We start from the raw sequence: 19,517 nt of genomic DNA, 5'->3' as shown, positions 1-19,517 counted from the left end.
TTGTAAACAGGTCTGGTATAACATGTATATGTGCACCTCGTATTTTGGTTGCAATCGCCTGCACCGAACTTATATATATATATTGAGCAAAGGAATACAAGGCCTATGAAAATTCCTCCTACTGATGGGTTCATGTTTTGGCAAGGGAATTTTCTTCCTCAGCTCGAAATTTCTCACACATTCCCGTCCATCCTGTATTCTACTTGTAGTATAATAATATCAGCTTTACTAACTGATAAATAAGATCGGCCATTAATATTTTCCGTTAACAGTATTTTCTGTTAATACTGCGATTCAGATGTACAAGAATTTGTGTTGCAGTGTGAAACTCCAGTGTGCTATGGCTGGAATTACGACTTCACTCAAAACAGATTACCTGGACCTGCTGAATCAAGCCTCCACCACAGCGAAATTTTAAATGCCTTGAAATGCATGTTAAATAACCCTCTGAAATTCATAATTTACAACAGGTCATGGCAAAGGAAAAATTTTTCCTACATATCGTAAACTATTTACCAGTTTTCTTTTGCAATATGTGTATTAAATGTCTTGTGTTTTTATCTTTATATTTACAGCATATGCCTCTGAAGTTTTATCATTAAAATGATGATAAATTACTATAAAAATTACTTCAAAAAAGTTTCATTCTCTCAACTATTTAATTTCATTGCGAAAACAAAGTCGACAAGTTAATAATCAAATTTGTAAAAAGCGAAATTTAAAAGTAACATGACAATAAATTAGCTACTTAATAATTCTAAAACAAAAAATAAGAATTCTGTTACAAGGTGTAAGAGAATTGATGGTCATAACTTAAAGATGGGATAGAACACGACAAAAGTGACAACTTTCGTAATCCATTCCGTGGTGGAAACACAATAAATATGAAGAACATGGAAAAAGAAAAGTCCTTTTATTTAACAAGGAATAATATTTGATACTAAAAAGAGTTATTCAAATGAACAACCTCCAACTGTAATACATATATAACAATGACGACGAATTTATTGGCATACACTTTAGTGTCCGACATGTCACGCGCTTCAGAAGTAGCGATGCTGATTCAGGCGACAAGATCTTCCGTAGCGTCAATCTGTATCTCTAAACATGACTCATTATCTTTGCGATGCGCATATTGCAGTTGCTGCTTGTTTACTTGAACAATTCTTATAAATATCAAACATTATCGTAAATATCCGTGTTTAAAACGATGTTTAAAGCTTTGAGTGTGTGACGTCACTGACTTATAATTTTCTCCATGCAAAAATTTTAAATACGAACTAAATGCAATTATGCTTCCTTTTTTCCCATTTCTGTAAATCAAGTAAGCCACTGAATTCGCCCATTGAGAAGAGCATAACTTTGTCTGATGACCGTGGTTGTTACCATCGATCCTGTTATAATCTATATAAAAATATGTTATATCAAATAAAGCACTTTTATTGTCAATTATCAGATAATTTTGAGTCAAAACTAAAAAAAAGTACGAAACACTAAAATTTTGAAAAGTTTATTTAAGCATATTAAAGATTTCATACATATAATACGACTACATCATCAACAAGTTTTAATAGATAAGCAAAAAGGGAAAAAAAAAAGAATATAATTGGAATAATAATAATAAAATATAAATTAAATAAACAAGATGAAATACTTCTCATCATATCGGTCTTATACTCGTAATAGGTCATCAACAAGTGCATGAGTAAGGGCATTATACATCGGTTTCATGTACCTAAATAAATAATCACTTTGATTAATATGCGTGCAATTATCGGTTAAATACTTCTATGAATTGTTCACTATAATTATCACACTTTAATCTAAATTGATTTAAACTGTAAATTCTTTAATTATACCAAAATAATTTTTTCTCAAACAACTAGAAAAATATAAATGAAAGTGCATTTTTTTCTCAGAATTAAAAATACCTGGCAGAAAAGAATAGATATATTCCTTTCTGCCAGTTAATATATATATATATAATATGATAAATACAGATAGATATTTCATATATATATAATATGATAAATGCAGATAGAAGGGAGAAAAATAAGCATTGCGTGTGAACAAACCGTGGTACAGGGGCACTGTTGAGCAGTGGGTTCTGCTGGCATAAATTATCATTTCTCACGTAGATTTCGCGCGGTACGCATCACCACACAAACACGAAGCTCATCGTTATATATTTTATCTACAAGGCTGCGGATAAAATGGAGCAGCTACGCAAAGGAAGTACTCGTGTATCACTCTCTGTACCACATATTTTGAAGAGAGATTTATTTTGGAGTGGGAATCACTAAAAATCAAGGATGCCTTCTCCGGAACTTGAGCTGTGGATCTTCCGATTACTAGCCGAGCGTGCTTTTAAATTACATCATGAAAGTGAGCGATATGGAATGAGAAAACTCCTTACATTACCATCCATTTAAAAAGCGACTGGGGAGGAGAGAACCCAGTCAGCAAATCCTGGTGGTGACGAATTTTATCTTCCACCGCATTGCAGTTTGGTTACCATTTGTCATCATTTTGAAGTCGTGAAGCTTGACATCATCGTAACATGCTATGGAGAATCAGTTTCACCTTTGCCAGAATTTGGATTTTCCCGAATGCCAGCCAGACATGGCTTTCGATCATACCGCGATGGCACGCGGTAAGAGATGAACAAACCCTGTACAATTTTAATGATTGATTTCAAGTTTTGCCGAATAATTTTCCGTGGTCACTCCGTCCACAGGTATTAGAAAGACCTCGGTCTAACCCATCTGCTCACCAGGAATGGACGTCGATTTGCGGTGAACGAAAGTATTAACTTATCCCAAAGCAAAATGCACTGATCCATCAAGCAGTCATCCAGTATTGTAACACATCGCTCTTAAAGGCTTCAAAAGAAAGTCTTGATGATATTCTCGAGCTTTTTTGTTACTGAGCATTTGGATAATAATCCACAGTCGCTGATCGGATTTGATAAACACGCTTTAGGCGTACTTAAACCACCACTTCATCACTTGCCTCGAAATGTGACCACCAGCAACACTTCGATGAAATATCTGCTTATGGCATGGAGATAGAAACAGCCTGTGCCAACACTGCTTTTGGTCCTTCGATTATTACCATGGCTTCAGCTAATGAGCATGTTTCTAGCTGGCCATATTACCAAGACTTTATTTACAGCAACGTATTAATGGTGCAAGACTTTAGGCGGATAGCGATTCTATTTCTAGCTAAGGAACGTAAGAAATACTGTTTTCCTATTCAGTACTCATAATATGCACTGATTATAAACTTATCTTTATTTGAGTTATCAGTTCTTAAAATTAAATGTAAGAGAGTTTTAAAATATAGTTGAATAGCGTAAATCCTACTGCTCATCAATAAAGATTGAACAATACATTTACATATTTTGGAAATTATATATTTACATTTTGGATGCCATTAAAATATGCTAAAAGGTTTAAAGCAGTCTATCTAGGAAAATCTAATTTCAGTATAATTATATAAAATGTAAATACAACAACATATTTACTTGTTGAAAAGTGTCCTCTCTATTTTCAACTGGTTGAAAATTGTTATCGTTCTCTATATTTGCTTTCAGCTGGTTTTCCTGGTTATTTCCATCCACGGCTCCATGGGCTTCATTGCTGTCGCAACTTATATCTATAACTATGTCATCCACGGCAGCTTCAGAGGAAGAAATGCCTTCATTTCTATTATCCGTCTTCGGTCCACTATTTTGATAGAAGTTTGGATCCCATCTTTTCGAATTCTCTTCTGAGTTCACAAAAGGCCTGTTACCGTATGCTGAAGGGTATCTAGGGAGCTCAGACGGCGGCATAGAACACTGAAAAGGCATACCGTGCACTTTAAATTCCCAATCCCTTTCCCTATAGAAAGGCTCCATTCTGGGATAGTGATATGGGTTTCGTTCCACAGAAGGTGGATTCCAGTATATGCACGGACTCGGTACATATGGGTATTCCAGTTGGCCGTTGGGGTGAATGGTACCGTAAGAAGTAAAATCTGTTCTATTGAATGGTGAAGAAGAAAAATGATAGGATGATAGTGGCTTCTGAATATCTTCCCAATTATGACTCTGAGAATTTATATTATTATCCAATTCCGAATTTCCTCGAATTAAAGTAGGGTATTTTTCTCTGTAGCCTGTAGAAAAAATATTTGCATTAAAAATTATCAGTTTAAACAAATACTTCAGATATTAAATATAAATCGGGTCATTAAAGGGTACCCAAAAGACTTTCTGTGAAGTCCTATATTTTAATAATTAAATGTATGGCAGTAATATTTTGTTGATTACGTGCTTACCTTTACGTTTACAACTATGTTACCTTCAGTTACTGTTACATACATATACTTTCTGCCGAACAGATATGCTGATATGAGCTGTATGTGGAAGAGCAGTCTACCAACAACGAACGAACTATGTTCCGGAATGCTGTCAGCCAAACTGCGATGGGCATTAGGCAGATAGCTCTTGTGAGCTTTTTTGATGAAATAATATTACTGAATCCCCCTTCCCTTATTATTTGGCAACAACGAACGAACTATGTTCCGGAATGCTCTCAGCCAAACTGCGATGGGCATTAGGCAGATAGCTCTTGTGAGCTTTTTTGATGAAATAATATTACTGAATCCCCCTTCCCTTATTATTTGGCAATACTATTTTTAAAAGTTATTCATAAGAACATGATTTATCTTTTTTATCCTAAATTCTTGAAAGATTCAATATGATGCTACTGAGCTAATCGTAGCTGTTTAAGTTCATAATTATTTTAGATGCTAAAGTAAAATAAACATGCAAAGATAAGACTACAGTTTTTTAATTTATGATCTTTATTATTTTTTAAAAAATTTAATGCATTTTAACTTTTTGAGATTTTAATTGTAAACTCTTCGAGGCGTGAAACTGTAATTTGATATTTTTATATTCCAATTTAATTAGTTAATTGTTGTTTTCTTTACATATTTGTTTTCAAGTCTCTTGCACTTCCGAATAGATTTAGGCGTTGTTACGTGCATATAGGCGTCGTTCTGTGAAAAAGTAACTCTGTTTCGATAAACTGAAAATTTTCAGAAGCAAATAAACTTTAATTAGTAAATAAGAGCTGTCTTGCCTACTTATTGGTAGGGAATAAGCAAATGAAATGCATGGTTATCATTCCCTATGGTATTCTAATTCAGATCGTGCGCTTGTGAATTGCAAAACTGACGACACATTCTGTGCTTTTATTCACCCACTCATTCCCATATCAGACAAGAACCTATATGTTGTTTTTGAAGTAACAAAAATTTGACGAACATCCTGTTATTTATCTAATAAATGCTTTTTGTTATTTTCAAATTTGTATTTTTTTACTGCAAAACTTCATAGGAAATGAACTAATTTAATTATATTACGGTTGTTTTAAAAGGTGTTTCTCCCGCCTTCTGAGCATGTCTTCGTGGTGTAGCAGTCAGCACGCTCGGCGCGTATTTGAGAGGTCTGTGGTTCAAATCCCGACCCCGGCATTGCTCATTTTTCATCTTTCCTGCTTCAAAATACCTAATATCTCTACTTCAAAAATACCTAATATCTCTATCTACAGTTTACATGCTTCAAAAATACCTAATATCTCTATCTACAGTTTATCAATGAAGAAAAATACAAAAGAATCGCTTTCAATGTTTTCATTTAAATAAAAATGTTCAGAAACGGAATAAAATTCCAGTAACAATGCAATAGGTGGGAGAAAAAAGGAATAGGAAGGGAACTGAGCAGGTTGAGTAACGCAATGAATTCCTTCGAGATATTTGGTTAAATTAAACAATGCAAACTTTTATTGTATATTAATTGACTATACATGCTTGCAGAATAAATCATAACCCAGAATATAGGGTAAGGTTGCTATCGATGGGCTGGCTCTTGCTCTGAGCCAACTCTGTTATTTTCTAATTATTGATAGTAGGCGCTATCTGTTGACTGCATAGTATACCACATGAAACTTGAAAGCCGCCATCTTAATTGGGAGTTAATCCACTTTCAAACAAAGTTGCTTTATAAGAAGATAAGATTTTTGTACTTTTCTTCTAATTTATCAATTTAAAGAAAATAAGATGTCTATGAAACGTTAATAGTGTTTTAGTTGTTAGTGATAACATTTAAAACTATGCTCAGCTAGCGTTATTTGGCTGCAGTAACAATGGATTGTTATAACCGAAATTACGGATGTATTACAATACCGACTGGTAGTCGCCTTCAATGAGTCATTGCTATGAATGGGTTAGTGGTCCAACCATGGAAACCATATCGAGGCTAATATTTTATAACCTTTTCAAGTTGAAGAATAAAATGTTACTATATCTGATTTCGTAAAAAGCTATCAGGAGTAATTAAATCTATAATTAGATAATGATCTCAGTTTCTTTGTTACAAAAATAATGATAAGAGATTAGTCCAATTTTAATCTAAACCGGAGTATCCCTAATTCGTGTGTAAAATGAATATTTTATTGAAATTATCGTAATGATTTTCATTACTTCTTGGATAAATTATGCCCGTTTGTTGTTTTAATATTATATTTTCACATTAAATAAAGTAAGAAACATGCACAGTGTAGTCAGAAGATTAACAAATTCAATGGTAGGGTAGCGCAATTCTTACTGTTGTTTTCATCAAGACCTTTCAACAAAGCACACTTGTTAGAGACTTATATTTATTTATTTATAGCAACCTTCTCCTAATTTCAACAATCAGTTTAGCCAACAGCAGCCAGATATGAAATTTGTGATATACGCTACATATTTTTGCGATCTAATAGTAGTTTTGTACTTTTCTGCCGTATGTCTCTGATTTTGATGTTAACCATATAAAATCGGGGCACCACTGTGAAAAGACAACTCCAAACTTCTGGATTGGAGAAGACAATTAGAGGCTAAACTTTCATTGTTTTCAGTAAATAGGCCTATCCGTTCCACCAAGCATTCACGGTTATGTGCTATCTGTTGTGATGACTTCAAGGAAGACATGATTCAATGTCTATCGTGTAAAGTGTGAGTTCATGAGAAATGTGCTGGTGTGAAAAGGGGATTAAAATGTATTATTGCGGAAAATGCAACTGAACTCATCAAGAACAAATGACTGACGCAGTAAATTTGTGTAAGATTTATAGCCTAATATTAATAGTAGGCTTAATAATTATTTTATACTATTTGAAAGTATTCACGTTATGGTTAGTATCCTTTTTTATACTAACCTAACTACAAATTACGTTCAAATTCTTATTTTCATTAAATTGTTTATAACGAAGGAAATCCAATGTTATTTCGTAGATTCTAGCATTAGGCCTATTTTATGATTATAAAGACTAAACTAAAATCCATCTTCTTATTCTTTGTGAATAAAGCGAAACTATCAGTATGTTTCAATGTATTTTCAGGGGCCTGTGCTAATTTCTAACCAGCATTTTACATTTAGGAATCATGCTCAAAATAGTTTTAAACATTTTATTGGCTTTCATTAAGACGATACTGTATTTTAAGAAAATAGTTACTTTCGCATTTAAAGAAACTCTCCGGCCTCAATGAAGGCGACCGGTTTCCTTCATTGGGCCAGTGCAACCTATTTTTATTTTTCTAATATTTACTGAACATTTCATAATTATTACGTCTAGTCCTAGACATGTGTAGCATGGAAAGTAATAGTTATATTAACGTGTACAAAACTGTAAAATTGCTAAATTTGACGATTTTAAGGATCATTTTGTAAAAGTGGCCCATCGATAGCAACCTTCTCCTAATTTCAACAATGTTACGGCACACTACAATCATAAAACTCTCTTAAAGAGCTCTAGAACATAAAGCAAAAAGAGTTCTACGTTAAAACAATTTTAAATGTAAAACAATGCTTTACGAGATTTATTCTATAGTTAGCAAAATTTAATGGCGACTTTTGTGAATTTAACACTATTGATTAAGGGCATACATTCATTTGTGTAACATGCTTCCAAAGGGACTCACCCATGAAACCAGAAGTCCAGGGGTTCTCCGCCGGTCTTGGAACATGTGATACTTCTTGCAGAGGACTGCAAAATTTGCAGGTGCACGCTTCTAATCGCAAATTACTGCTATAAGATGTTTTGGGCTCTCTTTTCAAAGATGGGTATGGAGTACCATAGGACGTTTCAAAGACTCCTGAATTCCAATCAATGGATGCAGAACGAGAAGTAGATGGCTTGGAAGCTTGCACTGGTAACGTGTTTGTTTCAACAATGCTAGGTAATGGATCAGTATCTGGAACAAACTGTGGATTATTCGGAACATACTCGGGACTGGAGGTCGTTTTTCCATTGCTGGTAATGCTGGGATCCCAAGCAACTAAAGATATTGAAAATGTTTCATTAGATGCAGTAAGGATCACTAGTAAAAAGTAATGCACTTCTAGGTTGTTATGTTCTTTCATTTGTGCTGTCATAGATTGAAAAGCTTTAGTTGACCTAAAACAGCTCAGTGAAAAATATTTAACAGCTTTGTAACGAGGGGTACTCAAAAATAGCTGGAATCATTTTTAAGCAATTATATTATATTTTTCACCTACACATTTTAGTTTCCCTTAATATGCTGATTACCGGCATCGATGTACTTTTTCCAACATTTTGCCCACAGCTAGAACTATGGAAACGGTTCTAGAACTCCGCGTAAAGAGCTCAAGGCAAGCAATGTACCTTCTTGATTCTGATCTTCATAATTGAATTCCTTTACTTCATCCATTGAATTACGTTTTCAAAGCTTTCTTTATTCGTTGAAACAGAAAACAGTCGCACTGACAAGAAGATTTATCGAGTGGCATGAGTAGAATACAAGCACCATCTTGTTCTTCCCAAGAGCAAACGCATGGGAACATGTTCTGCAGAAACCTTGTGAATTATCTTTCAAAGTTGCTCATTAGCAGCCTGTCACACTTTCTCAACGTTTTCCTCCTTTTTGCTCGATATGGATGTCCAAGCTATAGGAGTTTTCATTTGATATTTTGCTACTTTTGATTTGGAAAAACACGCGTAAACTTGTGATTTAGTCAAAAACTGTCTCTGAATATTTGCCAAAGCATATACCCAGTTTTCGCCCCTATTTTTCTCAACAAAAAACGAAATTTCACATATATTATTCGTTCTTTGTGGTCACACACCACAAAATGACAGAACGCGGTGAGCGGGAACACAAATAATCAGCACTGAAGACGAACCACTCTACTCCTATTAATTGCACTTAGCAAATAGGTGCAGAAAGTCTGAAGTCAACAAGAGCTTATTTACACAATACATAATTATTTAATGCTGACTTACACAGTTGTTATTCCTATTATTATGAGGTACCCATACAAAATTACTTCCAGTGTTCTTATTGCTGTGATGGTCGCTAAGCCAGTCATTGCTAAATCACTCAGAGAGCTCTTTTTTTAATGGCGGACTTCGGACACCGCTAAGGCTAGAAGTGGCCGTCATTTTATTTTGCAGACACTGCCTCCTATGAAGGAAAAGACAGTTTACATCCATGCCTTCTCCGGGATTTGAACCCTGGTCGTTTGGTAAAGCAGTTAGAGTCATTAACTGCTTTCTCAACAGGGCGCCTCAGGTTTCCCTTAGAAAGTCCTTAACGAAGGCATCCCTTCCCTTAGGCAGATAGCCCTAGTGTGCTTTGCCGTAATTAAATAAACCAAACCAACCCTCTTATTTAAACAGTGTTAGCAAATTCTTAAGTAAACGCTTCTTTTTCTAATATAGGAGATGTTGGTACTGTAGTATTCTCTGCTTTGTGTAATTCTCCCCTGTTGCTTTGTAAACATACAAAATTAAGATATATTCATGCGTTAATAATATTTCAATGTAAATCGGTAAAAGGTCGATCTGTTATATTCTCGCTCTCCATAAAAAGTTTTCTTTCATTCAATAGAAGTAACTTTCATTATAAGCTATGTAACAAACGCACATGTTTTGAAGTTACGATTTAAATTTATTGGCTTATCGAAAAAAGTAGTTTCTTATCCTCTGTTTGGTATACAATATTCAGATTTTTGAAAACATGGAACATAATTTTGTACCTGACTCATCTAAGTTAAATGTCTTTAAATTTTTATATTTAAGAGAAAGCACAGAGATATCTGAGCAATATCATGCACTCATGAGGAAAATAGTTTCTGAATCTGTTCTTAAAATACGATTTAAAATTGTTGCCTAAGCATATACTACTTTAATGATAAGTGCCTTGTTTCACGTTAGGATACATATACCTTCTTTCATCTGCCATATTTTAATTTTATAGGAAGTCTAATCCTAGAGTTACCAGATTTCACACCACATTATTATTGAATAAGCCTTCAAATGGTATAGAATTTCATTGATTCCTTCAATTAAAAACTACAATAAAATTATAATCAATAAAAAATAATCAATATGAAATGAATGAAAAAAAGGAAGAAAAAACTAGTTAGTACTTTTCAAATGATCATTTGCAATTATTTGAATGACATTACGTTTCCGAAGATATTATATGTTTCCTTTCCAATTGCTTCTTCTCAAAAGTTCTCATGATGGCATACTCTTTTTTAATATTTAATTCTAAAATCTAATTTAAAAACACAATATTTAAACAAATGTTTTCCAAATAGGAATCCCTACTTAGAGCAGAGGCTCCACTATATGCGGGGAAGTAACAAAATGTTCGTGCATTTAAAAGAAACATGATTTTATATAACTTACTTAAATATTTTTTTTTTTTTTTTTTTTTTTTTTTTTTTTGAAGGCGTTTTTTAGCGTAATTTCAAAGCCTCTCATTTAATGCATTTCTTCAAATGAAGAAATTTAGTGCTTATTGCTCTGACGACAAGATTTTTTTTTCCCAATTGCAGTTTAAAAAGTTAATCTGGTTCAAGCTCTAATTTGTCCTACTTAAAGAGCGTCTCGGATAAGAATGAGATAAATTTGAGATTTTTTTTATATATGAAATTAAAACTCGCGTCAGATTATTATTCAGTTAATTGTTTTCCGATGTACCCGCTTAAATATCTGAATAAATTGTTTTTTGGACTACTTGTGAAGATTGGCTCTGTTCATGCATCATTACTGTTTTTTTTAATTGGCTTTAATAAGCGAAGATAAATTCCTTGAGTCAAGTTTTTTAACTCTTTCATTGAAATACTCGTTTATAATAATGATCCGAAAACTTTCGATATGTGTAACTGGAATAGGTTGGAGGAATTGTTTGATTTAGACTCAAACTCAGTTTTCTTCTTGCTCAAATAGCTGACAACACCTTTTGTATAATGCTTGCCAGTTAAATTCGTCCAAAACAAAGCATCTCCATTTGATGATGCTGTTTGATGGAAGGAATTAACTCCTTTTAGTGCGTTGATTTTAATAAACAGAGCAGTTGACTGTTTATTGAAAGACATCTGAAAGAAGACTGGTTTAGAAACATAGCTGTCTTCGTCTACAGCGAGCCTATGCTTATGTTTTTTGAGATTCTTTTAATTAGGTTTCATTCTGAAGTGTAGCAGGATATTAATTCGGGAACAGTAAACGATGACGCTTAATGCTGCTTCTGAGAACTAAGCATAAGCATCTTTGATGAATTTTTGTACACTTCTGAATACAACCATTTGCTTATGAATTTTAAAGCAAATTAATTTTGCAAATTTCCTAACCTTTTTAGTGTTTGGGAATTATCTATGTCGTACAAGAATTCAAGATAAATTTCTGTTGTTCATGAGCCACTGATTTTGACATGAACTCTTTGTTTCTTTTTTGGTCCCTTTTCACAAAGTTTTGTTGGTTATCAACATGTTCGTACTTTTCATATTATTTCAAATCATAATAAATGATTGCTTTTGATGTCTTATAGTTTTTGTAACATTTGAATATAGCAATTGTGCTTCTTTTACCACCACGATTATAAAGGCTTACTATTTTTTATTAATAACATCATTAAGTGAAATGCCATTTTATAAATCTAGTATTTAACTGAAACAACTGTTGCCAAGGAAATGAATCGTTGTTTATCCTAGCAACTTGCAATATTTTCGTATCTATATTTATTAATTCATATTTCATAAATATAGATTTCTTATTCTTATCTGAGATGCTCTTTATCTGACATCAGCTTATATTTGGCTTTTCTTTAACATGAAGTGTTCCTCTTTGTGGAAAAAAATACGAGATTTCAAATGATGCCATTAGGACAATCTAAAAAACTCGATAAAGGAGGAAAGATGATTTTTCACAAGTATTATGAGTAGTCGACATATTTCCTGAGGAAATGATGGCGATTATTTTAAAGCATGTTGAGCAACTAAGTTTCCAAAGTACAACATAAATCAGTTATATAGTTTCTACGAAATTAGAAGGACTTATTGGATTATTGTGTGAAGCTCAGTTTCGATATCTTCCAGTTCCTCGTTATGCAATTGTAAAAGACTAAAGATTTCAGTAATTTAAGAATCTGCACACTTACCATTTTTACTGTCAATATTCCAGTCTTCTTTCTCAGTTTGAATGTACTGGAATATAAGTTATGACATATGTAATATAGAATTAAAATTTCCAACGAACAAAATTACTTTTTAAAAATACGTTAGGAATTCAGATAAAAATATAAAATCGTCTGAATAACTTTGATACATTTGTCTACTTTAAGTTTCTTATAAAAGCTGTTTGTAGGATTTTTTAAAGATAACTTTTATTATCTTGTAAGGTTAATATTTAAACTAAGCAGTTGTTATGATTTTGATCTTTACTATAACTTTCCCTTTCCTTATTCTTCACCAGAATGGAAATGAGGTAGCCAGTATTTGAACTAAGGTTTCTGGATTTTAAGAAAGAGCGTGTGTTAGTTTCCTGCCAGCTCTGATAAAATGGTTTCGAGTACACGCTATGTGTTAGTTTCCTGCCAGCTGTGATAAAATAGTAATCATTCGACTTTTCCATCGCAGACGACACCTTGATTTTAAAGCTTCGGAAGAATTACAGAACCAGAATCGAGTAATATTTAAATTGTGTAGTCTTTGACTACTGTTATATGTTTAACTTAAATTTGACTATTCTGTTTCTTTTAGTTGTATCTCCATCAGATGTGGCTGATATTGTTAGCACAAAGAAGTGCGTTTATTTTCTAAATTTTGTTTAAATAAAAAGTTTATTTAAATCATCTTAAGATTTTGAAGTTACGTAACGATAATTCGCCGAAGACAGACAGAGATACATAAATCAGACATAGCGATAATTCGTTTTAAGTCTGTTGTGGTTATTGGACTAGTTTAAATTTTTTTAATTAAGCATTTTTTTTAAATATATGTTCTTGATTTTGAAGACCCATGCACGATTCTCAGTACGTGCAGTTAAAATACACTCTTGGCAATCATTGCACTCGATAATAAATTATTTTTGCTAAAATGACGAGCTGATTCTAGTAGTTACAGAAAAATACAGTGTGCAACTTGATGATTATGGCAAAAGATACGGCTTGAAGTCAAATGTTGATACCTCCTAACCCTCAGTTTTTCATATTATTTTCAAATATTAAAGTGCAAAAGTTTGTGCAAAGTGATAGATGATATCAAAGCTATTCCAGTCTTATTGAGGAAAAAGGATAAAATGTAAATTAAAAAATTGAATCCTTCATATTTAATTATTAATAATATAGTATGATACCACATAATAATGTTATCAATAGTCTAATTAATCAAGCATTATTAATGTTCGATAAGAAAAAACACTCGTTGCAATTTTAAGAAAGGTTATTAAATAGAGCCAAACGCGTATTGTCTGAATCAAAAATTTTGCTACTTTGAAATTAAAGAAATTAACAAGTTTTACTTAAACATTATGCGCCATTAAATATTAAACTGAATTATAAGCGATTATCATTATTATTAATATATTCTTTACGATAAATAAATTGCATACAGAATTAATACAGTATTTCCCTTCATTAGTTACGTATGTTCTCTAAGAATATATGTAGCATACAATATAATAATGCATATAAAAATATGCGTGGAAGCCTTTTACATTTTTAGTGCTTTAAAAAATATTGGATCTTTTTCTTAAGAGGTTAGTTAATTTTAGGGCAGGTTCATACAAACACCTTTCGTTTGGCGGGTTATGAAAATTGGGCTCACCTCTCATTTTAATACTCAAACAATTTTCATTAGTAATTTGCTCCAAAGTCCAGAATTATCTTCAGATAAATCAATTACGATATTGTAAACAACTCATCCATTTTGTTCTCCATAAAATGATTAAAATGTTATTAACGAAATAAGTTAGAAATTATCACTACAGATATTTTCCTAAATTATGCATTAATTGTATTAAGATAAAATAAATAAAAGCGTGTGATAAAAAAGTAGCAAAACCTGGCTGGTTGTGTCTTCTTGCTTAATGCCAGAATTAAGAAACTCTCGTCTTGCAGCTGTTTTATTTTTCAGACGATTCTGTTTTTGCAGTCGTGCTTCTCTAGGACTGTAGATATAATCTAAAAGAACATGATTATAATTAGAGCTTAGTATGCCATTCATGAAGGTAAATGATACTTAGGTTGTAAGATTGATTTTATGTTAATTAACCAGTTAATTGACTTGTGCTATAACATTTTCCTTTCGTAGTCTTCAACAGAATGCAAATTAGTATTGTGTATTTAAGCCGAGGGCTTGAATGTTTGGCATTTAAGTTTTAGAGCTTCTGGCAGCCTTACCTTGCTGTTATTTACTATCACCAGCTCTTGCCTAAGTCAAAGAATTCACTTCCAGTTTTGGCCTCTTACAAGTCGACGTTTAAAATACGCGTCGCTAATCATCTTAGCCACCTTAAGTAGCCTGATTATGTATAGTCTCAAACTATGTTAACTACAATCGTGTGCAAAATTAAGAGAATTGCACAGTATGTCGAATTTCTGAAAAACTAACGGGCAGATTTTAATAAAATTTAATATGAATATACATATCTAGCAGAAAACGAGAATCCACGTTGCGCTATCGAAATGAAAATGCGTCTAATATGAAGTATGGTTCCCTGGCACAACCTGAAATGTCACGTAACGTGACAACATACTGAACAGAAGTAAGTTGAGGAGTCTCTGTAGCAGTCGATCCCACTCCTGGAGCAAGGAGGTTTCAATTATGAAATGGTTCTCGGAGGGGGATGGTGAGATGAAATTGCCCTTCCAAGAGTATTCAGACATTCTGTATAGGACTAAGGCCAGGAGATCCAGCTTAGATAAGCCATGCGGCAAATATATTCACTTTTCCAGTAAACGTCGACCAACTGAGTTCTATGTGGATGAGATTAGTCATCTATTAACAGGAAACCAGGACCAACTGATTTCCTCAAAAGTCGAACACAGCGTTCTAAGATCTCTTCTCTATTCCTCATAGCAGTCAGACAGTCCGTGTCAAGCACATCCATGAGTTTGCGACAGTCCAAAATTAAAGCCTGCCCAAACCATCACCCCTCCAACACAGCAACGATCCTTTTCTCTGATGAGGGAGGGATAGTATCGTATTCAAAGCTCTCTATAGATGCAGGTAAGCGATAAGCGATAAGCAACGGAGGACGTGGGCACTGTCCCTTTACCAAAAGGTTAATCGGTATAGCACCACGTCCACCTATATCTAGAGCCTAAAGAGGAATCACAAGACGCCACGCGCCGGGCGCCCAAACCCAGAGCCAAATTCAACCCGGGGGCAGTCCAACAGACCAAATGCCCTCGAAGACAGTCCCAACAACCGCCCAGGCCCCACATTTATTAAATAAAATAACAAAAGCATGCAGGGCCAAAAAGGGCGAGTTTGGACAATAAGCAAAAATTTTACAAAGGTGTTGTAATACACACAAATATAGAATATACATAAGCTAAAGTACAGTCTGATGTTGGGCAGCCCAATAATATACAATGAATAAAATATAGACAGTAGAATTAGACTTAATGACAATATAACATAAAAATAGAGAACATAGTGAAATAATGAATGTAAATGATTACAGCAATACAGAGAGGATATACCAAAAGAAATAAAAATAAAAGAATACAATGTAACAGAATGCAATAGCGGTACAATACACTTGATCACGTGGTATTGTGGGAAAAACATGCAATAAGGCTAATTATACGATTATGAGGAATAAAAATAACATATTTAGCCTGCATAAAAGTTAACGAATATAAGATACTATACAATACTATACAATATTACAATACAATACAATACAAAAAAAATTAACATATTTAACCTGTACTAAAAGACAACTGATATAAGATACTATACAATACTATACAATACCACAATACAATACGATACAGTAGATACAATACCACAATATAATACGATACAGTAGATGCTATACAATACTATACAATGAAAATACAAAATACATTCAGTGTTGGTGACACAAAAATACATTTAAAATTGTCATGACACTAGTGATGAAAATACAAAATACATTCAGTGTTGGTGACACAAAAATGCATTTAAAATTGTCATGATACCAGTGATCCTAATGCAGCAAATAAATTGATGCAGTTACCTGCATAAAAGATAACTTATATAAGATACCATACAATACTATACAATACTACAATACAAAAGCTAATTAAACGATTATAATGAATAAAAATTAACATATTTAACCTGTATAAAGCCAATTGATATAAGATACTATACAATACAAAAAAAATACCATAATACGATACGATACAGTAGATACTATACAATACTATACAATAGAAATATAAAATACATTCAGTGTTGGTAACACAAATATACATTTAAAATTATCATGACACTTGTGATCCTTATGCAGCAAATAAATTGATGCAGACAGTTAAATGTGTTACTATACATTTGCAAAGGATGAAATATAGACTTAAGTATGCCACAAATTATGAACATATATTATACCGTGAAAAACACAAAATACATTCAATGTTGGTATAAATACAATGGATATATTTAAAACAATGGATAATGGTTGGATATATTATACAATGAAAATCTCTAGCGACCCCAATACATTCAGTGTTATTATTACACAGAGAATTAAATGTATGATATTACATGGGCAACTGATGAAAAGAAGACAGTAACAGTATAATGTGTAGCCAAATATGCAAGTATATGGTATACCGATGTTTAACAGCAACTGGCAAACAATGTACCATTAATACGCCCAACTAAATATGCCAAGATATTATATACTATTATACAGTGAAAAACGCAAAATACGTTCAATGTAGATATTATCATAGTGCATTATGAGGGAATACAGACAGTTATATGTTTGATAATACATGGGTAAAAGATAAAAATAAAGACAATAACATTATTATTCATAGGTAAATATGCAGATTTAATATATTCAGATATTTAACAGCACCTTGTAAAAAATGTACCATAAGTACATTGATAGCTGCTATGGACAACAAAGAGACTATTAGGACAATACATATGCAACAGATAAATATGCAAATTCAATATATACAGATATTTAACAGCACTTGATAATAAATGTGCATATGCAAAAGATAACATTATTATTCATCGGTAAATAGGCAAATGCAAGATATACAGATACTAAACAGCACCTGGTATTAAATGTACCATAGGTACAAGGACAGTTGTTATAGACAATATTACCTGGTTGCACTTAGAAAAAGATGCTGAGAGAGAATATACAAATATTTGACTGCTGCTATACACAGCGACTTATAACAGATGGATTACGATGGATTACAATGGTTACAAACACTTCAGAGCATAAAAGTAGATGGGTTATAATATATACAAGCAGTTGAAGAAGTTGAATCATATGTCGATATTATAAGGCACAAAGATCAAGTCCCAGATTCATCAGTTTGTCAATTAAACGGACTATCTTTTTGACTTGATGCCGTTGCTTAATCAAAAAACGACTAAAGGCAGTCCTATCCGTTGGTGGAAAAGGAATATGGAATTCAGTAGTAAGTGGACAATCGATTAGATAGTGTTCTGGATTGCTCAGTTGTCCACAACTACAGAGTGCTGAGGAAGAGAGTCCATGTCTCTCGAAATATAAGGGAAAAGGCCCGTGGCCCGTAATGTAGAAGATCAGCTGTGGTGGCATGATTAATCGGTCTAAATCTACTTTAGGGACATGGGCAAATGCTCGGCGACCAGTTTCCTCCGAACTCCATGCATTTTGCCACAAGGAGATGGCTGTGAGAAGTAAGTGACACTTTAGATTAGATACTGGGCGTGAAACCGTCAAGGTCTGTGTTATCTCGTGATTCTGTGCTGCTTCTTTAGCAAACCTATCGACAGTTTCATTACCGTAGTTCCCCACATGAGCTTTTGTCCATTCTAAACAAATGTGTAGATTTTTATGTCGAGACAAGCTAGTTTGAATGTCCACAATAATGGGGGATGAATGCAGAGGATTTAAAATGGCATACAATGTGGAGAGACTATCGGTAAGAACATAGGAATGTGAATATCGATGATTAATGATTGTTTGTATTGCTTGTCGAATAGCAATAGCCTCACTCTGGAAGACGCTGTTAAAAGAAGACAGATGGCATTTCCACTGGTGAAGAGTTGTCTGATCTTGCAGTATGGCTATATATGCACAGCCAACCTGATCTTCCAATTTAGAGCCATCAGTATAAAAGACCAGATCAGCATGAGAAACTTGATGACTCGGTTTGAGATTAACTTTAACTCCCGTACCATAGAGGGAGGGGTGTTGATCTTCTCTGTTTATTGCTGCTTCATAATCATGGGAGGAGAAAGAGTGATCTCCAAACTGAACTGAACAGCCAAGTTGTCTAATCAACTGATAAGCTGCGTCCTTTTCAACCGCAATAGGTAAAGGCAAGACTGCAGCTGCAACTGCGAGGGCGTTAGTTGGTGATGTGCGGAAGGCACGAGTGATATTTAAGAGAAATGGTCTCTGTATACTATTTAAATGTCGGACTTTGCGTCCTTGCATTGGTGCTGCCCAAATTGCAGCACCATATGAAACAATCTTTTCAGTTACTGTTGCATATAAAACTTTAAGAAGATGTGGATTTAAGCCCCAGTGGATTCCCTTCATAAGTTTAAGGCGTTGAGCAATCACAGCAGTACGCTTCTTGAGATCTAACACATGGGGAATCCAATTGAGTTTGTCGTCGAAAATAATTCCAAGGTATTTAAGTTCACGTTTAATACGAAGACGCTTGCCATTTATGGTTATTCTCGGCTGACGAGTCATAGAACCACCCTTCTTAGGAATGATCAGAATTTGCGATTTCTCTTCAGAGATTTGCAATTTAAAATCTTCACATCTAGTCTGAAACAAAGAACAGGTCTCCTGTGAGTTTGCTTGAAGTTGATCACGAGTCCTACCTCGCACTATGAATGCGGTATCATCGGCATAAGTAACCACAGTTGTATGTTCAGGCCATGGCTGCTTAAGGATAAGATTGTATGTCACATTCCAGAGAAAGGGGCTCGCACA

The 19,517-nt window shown here is 33.6% G+C and overlaps 1 protein-coding gene across 1 annotated transcript in view; it reads right to left on the bottom strand.

Moving 5' to 3' along the window:
* Positions 1 to 1,501: 1,501 nt before the first annotated feature.
* The window catches only part of LOC118200496 (uncharacterized), a 33,164-nt gene continuing 15,148 nt past the window's right edge, over positions 1,502 to 19,517 (bottom strand). Inside the window, exons 3-7 of the mRNA XM_085824551.1 lie at positions 14,402 to 14,520; positions 12,499 to 12,544; positions 8,014 to 8,370; positions 3,527 to 4,161; positions 1,502 to 1,735 (exon numbers count right to left, since the gene is read on the bottom strand). Coding sequence (XP_085680677.1) covers positions 1,715 to 1,735; positions 3,527 to 4,161; positions 8,014 to 8,370; positions 12,499 to 12,544; positions 14,402 to 14,520 — 1,178 coding nt within the window. The 3' untranslated portion in view covers positions 1,502 to 1,714. The remainder of the gene's footprint in view (positions 1,736 to 3,526; positions 4,162 to 8,013; positions 8,371 to 12,498; positions 12,545 to 14,401; positions 14,521 to 19,517) is intronic.

Source organism: Stegodyphus dumicola, chromosome 9 (assembly GCF_044657685.1).
Source record: "Stegodyphus dumicola isolate Sdum_Otavi_A_Nest chromosome 9, ASM4465768v1".
NCBI lineage: Eukaryota > Metazoa > Arthropoda > Arachnida > Araneae > Eresidae > Stegodyphus > Stegodyphus dumicola.
This window is presented reverse-complemented; position numbering and strand designations above follow the sequence as displayed.